This window comes from Arachis duranensis, chromosome 4 (assembly GCF_000817695.3).
Source record: "Arachis duranensis cultivar V14167 chromosome 4, aradu.V14167.gnm2.J7QH, whole genome shotgun sequence".
NCBI lineage: Eukaryota > Viridiplantae > Streptophyta > Magnoliopsida > Fabales > Fabaceae > Arachis > Arachis duranensis.
Genome location: NC_029775.3, coordinates 108,536,856 through 108,543,088, shown reverse-complemented (window position 1 = coordinate 108,543,088; position 6,233 = coordinate 108,536,856). Strand labels below are relative to the sequence as shown.

Genomic DNA, 6,233 nt, shown 5'->3' with positions numbered 1-6,233 from the left:
CATAAACAATCAAGTTTTAAATTTTTGTAATTTAAATTATATTTATACAAATTTTAAATTTTAAAAGTTTATTAATTTAAAATTTTGCATTTTTTAAAATTAAATTAACTGATCTAATTCCATTCAAATTACAGTAATTTGAATTGAATAGGATTAAAAATGAGGTAAATACTAAATCGGTATTCAAAAGATTTTGTCGCTGATAAAATGGTATCTGACATTTGTTATTGACAAAATGATCCCAAAAGATTTTAAAATTTGACAAAAACACCTAAACGTAAAAACATAAAGTCACATTCAACGAAAAATGCTGATCTGACAATTGAAAAAACTTAATAATGGTAGCAGAGAGCTCTGATGGCATTTCCGGCGAGGAGGGGAGCTCGATTCGCTAATCTCTACTCTCACCTCCTCACGCCCAACCCAAAACCCTAATATCTTCCCTCACCTCCTCGTCATTACTCGCATCAGAGACCTTTCGTGATCAACCTCCGTTGTTACCCCAAAACCTATCTTATTCAAAATCCTAGTCAACCTCATGCCATTGTCCTTCTTCGACAGCCACTACTCTAGCCCCTCCATCAGGCCTTCTTTGCTGCTATTTTCGACAACCGATGCCAACTCAAGATCCTCGAGGTAGGCTTTGGGACATGAATCTTTAGAATTGTCACCGCTGCCATGCTTGATAGCAATGTGACCCTCACAGACCTTTCTCATGTAGTTCTGAATATCCGATTATTCGACATTAACACCACCAAAGAAATTGTAATGTCCACTAACGACGCCATAACTATGAAAGCGCTGAGGTGTGGTGTTGATAATGTAGCGATAGAACACTGTTTAGATGTTGTTTCTACTTTGGATATGGTTTATCACGACGTGTACAAACTACTCCTCAAAATGATTCATTTGTTGTTGTTAGGGTTTGAGGAGGAGAAAGAGAAGGTTGACCACAAAAGAAAGTGAGGGAAGAGATTAGCGAATCAAGCTTTTTTCTTTGCTGAAAATGTTATCGGAATTCTCTGTCACCATCATTAAACTTTTTTATTATCGGATTACTATTTGTCGTTGAATGTGACATCATGCACTTTTGGATATTTTTGTCAAAGTTTAAAATCTTTCGCAGATCATTTTGTCAATAATAAAGGTCAAGTACCATTTTGTCAACGCTATAATCTTTGGAGTATTAATTTGGGTAGCGTTTGTTTTGAGGTATTGGGATGAAAACTGAGAGACTGAGACTCAGTATCATGTTTGTTGCTTCAGAGACTGATACTAAAATTTCAGTCTCTATTTCCAAAATTTTGGTATTTCAGTACCTACAAAAAATGAGGATATAGAGGATTGAAATTTTTTGGAATAAAGACTGAAACTTTAATAACATTTTATACCTAAAATATCCTCATTTCAATTAATTAATTTTAATTTTATCCTTTGTGCAAATTAAATTAGGATTTCATTCTTGTTTCAGTATCTGTTTCTCACTTTACACCAAATATAATACTAAAACTTATTTCAGTCTCTATTTTTTAGTCTTTATCTCTCCGTCTCAGTTTCTTAGTCGCAGTCTCTCTACCTTAAGTGTTTAGTGTTTGTCTCATTAAAAAAATAAAAACCGATGACTCAAACCGGGTTATATAACCCAAACCGGGTCACTTAATTAAAAAAAAAAAACTCGAAAACGGCGTGTTTGAAGGAAAAAATCCCCACCCCTGCACATCCCCTAATGCCCTAATCTCAGTAATCTGATCAGTGATCACGCAGCCCTCAACCGGTCAACGTGACTCTTCTCTGGAGTCTCTTTCTCGTCACACTCTCACTCAAGCTCAAGCTCAAGCTCTTTCACGGCTGCTGTCACACTCAACCTCGGGTGGTGGTCGTTGTCGTCTTATTGCTTCGGACGTCAGTTGGTCCCTGGGCAGGTGAGCTTCCTTCGGCCCTGTTCTCCTTTTCAATTTCATTGCTGTAAATCATCACTACACCTTGAATTTGTTGCTGAAAATATCGCCGAGTTCATTTTTTTTTTCTGAAAATAATCACTTGTTGTTGATTATCAGCACTGATAGTTGAATTTGTTGCTGTCTTGCTGAAATAATGATTTAGCTAAATTTTTTGTTGCTGGAAATGATCATAGTTGAATTTGTTGTTGAAAATTATCAATCAGCTGAATTTGTTGCTGAACATATCACTGAGCTAATTTTTTTTGTTGCTGGAAAACATGACTGAGTTGAATTTGTTGCTGATTATTATTACTGAACCTTGAATTTGTTGCCGTCTTGCTTAAACAATCACTTAGCTAAATCTTGTGTTGCTGATAACTATGGGTAGTACTGTAGCAGAAGAGGAAGGCAAAGTGCAAACCGTTAAAACACAATTCATTAGTTCCAATTTTCCGAATCGAATGGGTTCTCTGAGACGAGGTTTAATCAACATCCGGAGATTCCTAACTTCATCTAATTCCACCGCATCTCCTCTTCCTCGCTATTCTCTTTCTTCCCCTTTCAGCTCCCTCCCTGCCGATCCTTTCTCCCTCCATATCGATTTATCTGATGAAGAAAGCAAAAGGCGCTTGTTTAACAGGTTCCCCTTCCCCCTCTTTCTATTCTTCTCTTTTAGCTGTTCCTCTGTTGATTTTGTTCTTTCTTTCCGAATAGGCTAATTTATAGAAGCAAACAACGAGGGCTCTTGGAACTCGACTTGGTTCTCGGCAAATGGGTGGAGGACAATATTCACTCATTGGATGAAAGTCGTGTTCGAGCTCTCGTTCACATGCTCGACTCGGTAACCCCCCCTCTTTCATTATTCTTTCTGCTCGCTTTTACATCCACCGCCATAAATAGTTTCCTTCACTCTAGTATTGATTAGTCGTAAAGATTTCCTAGGATCATCTCAATTCCACTTTGATCCATTGTACAATTGCACAAGTATGTTATCTTCTAATTTCATTGGTACACGTAAACTCCATCGTTATGGAATGGAACTCTTTGGTTTACACCAACTTGATTGTTATTATTTTGGGGGGAAATTTGGGTGATAGGGTCAGGAATTTTGAAGTTGGCACGCCTATCCATTAAAATTGTACATAAGTGTGTGTTTTGATAGGGTCAGGAATTTGTTACTTTGCAAGCTCTGATCTGATGGAAAGTAAATAAATGGAGAGCTGTTAGGCTATCTTAGTTATAAATTTCTTTGCTTGAGTCATGACACTTCAAAATCCTTCTTCTGTTCTGTAGGAGAATCCAGACCTATGGAAGTGGCTATCTGGACAGGAGAAACCCCCAGAATCAGTTAGCAGTAATCCAGTGAGTTTCATTTCATTATTTAATTGATGGAGTTCCAACTTACTTATTTGATTTGATTTTTGCTTTTCCTGTGGGTAAAATTCGCATTTGAGTTATCTATTGCTTAGGTTTTTGCTGCAGTGCATGAAAGAGTTATGAAGAACCTTGAGAACCATTCTGCCCCAGAAACAAGAGCAACACCTGGCCAACCATGGGTAAGGGGTTGGGATGATATCAAGAAAGGTCGGGACGGTCCCATTGCTGGCAATCAGTAGCTTGAGAACTCAAGATCTTGTCATTTGTAACAACGAAAAAAAACGCATTTTTTACCATTTTTGTTATTATAAAATAAGTGATGGGTAACTGACTAACTGCAACTCAAAGGTTTGTAATAGCAAGTGGATATCAGCACAAAGGGAGAAAAAATAAAACTAGAACTAGAAGATTTGGACTTTTTGGACTAAACCATTATTTTAGTTCCCAAAAAGATTCAGTTTCCGATAGAAGATCAGGAAGAAATACTAGACTTCTTGTGGACCCGAATTTTGCACGTGTCTTATATATCTCAAGTGTAGTAATCGATTCTTTACGTCTTGTTCTGACACACACAATCCACGTGAATGGGCTCTGCAACTGCATTAGACAACGTTTCTGTGTTTCTGCTACTTCTTCCTCTGTTTCTTCAGCTGTCGCCGTTAATGGCAGAGGAGCCAGTTCCATGTCCAGCAACATGGCCTGATCAATTCCACTCGGTGCTCTTCATCAACAGAAGCAGTTCCCTGCAGAAGGTAGATTTATGGTACGACTGGCCCAACGGCCGCAACTTCAACATCATCCAGCACCAGTTGGGTGTCCTCTCCTACGACCTTGAATGGGACAATGGCACCTCCTTCTACTACACCCTCCACCCATTCAACACCACCTGCAAGGTGGTACATTTCGATGTTGGCATTCTCCGCCCCAACTGGCTTGACGGCGCTACTTTTCTTGGTCATAAGAATGTTGACAATTTCCTCTGCAATGTTTGGGAGAAGGCTGATTTCATCACCTACTACGAGGATGTAGTTACTCGAAGACCTGTTATGTGGGTCTTCTCCTCTGGTTGGTTACTTCTTCGGTATACTTCTTCAATTATAATATCATTATATGTTATTTGTAATGAATGCTGTTTCATTTGGTTGATTCCAGGAATGGTTGCTCATGTGATGACATTTGAGGTTGGTGCGGTGCTCGAGGATGCCAATTGGCAGGCACCTGTGTATTGTTTTAGTGAGACAGATACCGGCAGCTCACTCTTAGAATCATCTATTGATGTTGTTTCTCATGGGACATTGATCAGAGGGATACCCCATACTGCTTATGCTTAGGGGTTGTTAAATTTCCATTAAATGTATGCTGTATTCCAAAATAAAAACATGTTGCTATTTGCTTCGTTGAGTTGAAGCTATTTTTATCAATGTTGTTTAGTCCTTTATGAACTTCGTGTATCTGTTATTGAAGCTGATACCATAGCTTCATTGCATGTCATTTGAAGAATGTTACTGTATAAATAAGAAATTCTTGGCATCGAATCTTAGAAAACTCAACCATGTTGAAAATGTAAATATAGATTATTCTTTTTAAAAACGTGAATTGAGAGAGTGAAATCAACTCTTCCACCTTGATTAGGCAGGGTTTATAAACATGACCAATAATGTTCTCCTCTATGAATGAAACATAAGGTACAAAAAGAAAGAAAGAAAAAAAGACAAGAGTAACACGTTAAACTCCAGATTTCAGAGGTAATGGGGAGTGCAACCTAGTACTGGGTGTTGAGGTAGAAATACAATCCAACAAGCGCTGCAATTCCCACCAAAATTGCAATAGGAAGTGCCTTCCTGTGAAGAAACAAAAATGAAATCCAACCATTTTTCTTGCATATGCTTGGAAAAGAAAAAGATGGAGGACTCACCCAACCGCTTCATCCCTCTGGAGCTCGGCCTTTCTTGCCTTTCTAACTGATGTATCATTTGCACCTCTTGTGACAGCAGGTGCATAAGGCTTAAATCTTCTCTTTGGAGCTCCACAAACTGCAAAGTACACCCTTTCTTATTGTAATCAAGTATTTGATGAAATTAAGCACAAGAAAAAAAGAATTACCGGGGCAGAAGTAGTTATCAGGCAACTTGTCAAAGGGTGTTCTATCGTTATATATATACCTGCATCATATGAATCACCATGAATAATTTCCAAGTTGAAACAACAAGTGTATCATATCATCATATCATGATTGAGAATGAGATAAGACCCGCAATCTCGGCAGATATAGGCTTGCTTGGAGGCCACACGCATGGAAATCCTTGGTGCTGCTGATGTAAGGTGTTTCTGGTTGGGATGATGCAAGAGGTTCAGTGAGCCTGAGAAGAACCATGACTTGGGACACAGAGCCATCGGCTTCAATTTCAAGGTTGGTCGTAATCCACCGCCACCATTTACTGAACAAGGGCCACACTTTGCGGCGGTGTTAAGGCCACTTGCTGTGGCTGCCTGTGCCATTTTTTGCTACTTTCTTACTTTTGTTGTTCTTCTTTCTTTCTCTCTCTCTCTGAAGAAGATGAAGAAGAAGATAAGAGAACGGTTTTGTGTGGAAAGAAAGGAGGGTGAGTGTGCAAATCTGTAATTGACATGTATGTCCCTGTTCCAACGTGGAAAGTGTGCCACTTTTACTTCACACCACACACACGCTCTCTCATAAGGACAAGTGGACACTATCCTTGCCTTGTAAGACCTAGGTCTCGAAATTTTGCATATCCCATCACACAAATAAATTAAGCAAAAATTGTTTCTTCCTTTTGCCGTTAATTTTTATTTGTAGGAGGATTTCTTAGGAATGGGGCTTCTTCTTCAGTTTTCTGGTTAGATACTAAAAAATATAAGTACTAAAACATCTCTGTTTCAATCTTTTTTGGGTGG

At 38.6% G+C, this 6,233-nt stretch overlaps 3 protein-coding genes across 4 annotated transcripts; 2 read left to right on the top strand and 1 right to left on the bottom strand.

The window, feature by feature from the left end:
• Positions 1 to 1,689: 1,689 nt before the first annotated feature.
• Positions 1,690 to 3,824, top strand: LOC107485704 (succinate dehydrogenase assembly factor 2, mitochondrial). Of its 2 annotated transcripts, none has more exons than XM_052260153.1 (5): positions 1,690 to 1,922; positions 2,340 to 2,580; positions 2,655 to 2,781; positions 3,234 to 3,302; positions 3,410 to 3,824. In XM_052260153.1, exons 2-5 carry the CDS (start codon positions 2,402 to 2,404, stop codon positions 3,554 to 3,556), a joined length of 522 nt encoding a protein of 173 aa, XP_052116113.1. In that variant the 5' UTR covers positions 1,690 to 1,922; positions 2,340 to 2,401; the 3' UTR covers positions 3,557 to 3,824. The 2 variants fall into 2 exon arrangements, with proteins under 2 accessions (XP_052116113.1, XP_015961710.1); XM_016106224.3 differs by having other exon boundaries at positions 2,329 to 2,580.
• LOC107485703 (uncharacterized protein At4g14100) lies at positions 3,593 to 4,753 on the top strand. The gene is made up of 2 exons (XM_016106223.3): positions 3,593 to 4,382; positions 4,470 to 4,753. The coding sequence occupies exons 1-2, from the start codon at positions 3,902 to 3,904 to the stop codon at positions 4,646 to 4,648; spliced, it is 660 nt and encodes a 219-aa protein (XP_015961709.1). The 5' UTR covers positions 3,593 to 3,901; the 3' UTR covers positions 4,649 to 4,753.
• Positions 4,754 to 4,913: 160 nt separating this feature from the next.
• LOC107485705 (uncharacterized) lies at positions 4,914 to 5,924 on the bottom strand. The gene is made up of 4 exons (XM_016106228.3): positions 5,569 to 5,924; positions 5,421 to 5,479; positions 5,233 to 5,350; positions 4,914 to 5,158 (listed from the first exon to the last, which is right to left on the bottom strand). The coding sequence occupies exons 1-4, from the start codon at positions 5,814 to 5,816 to the stop codon at positions 5,080 to 5,082; spliced, it is 504 nt and encodes a 167-aa protein (XP_015961714.1). The 5' UTR covers positions 5,817 to 5,924; the 3' UTR covers positions 4,914 to 5,079.
• Between the last annotated feature and the right edge of the window lie 309 nt (positions 5,925 to 6,233).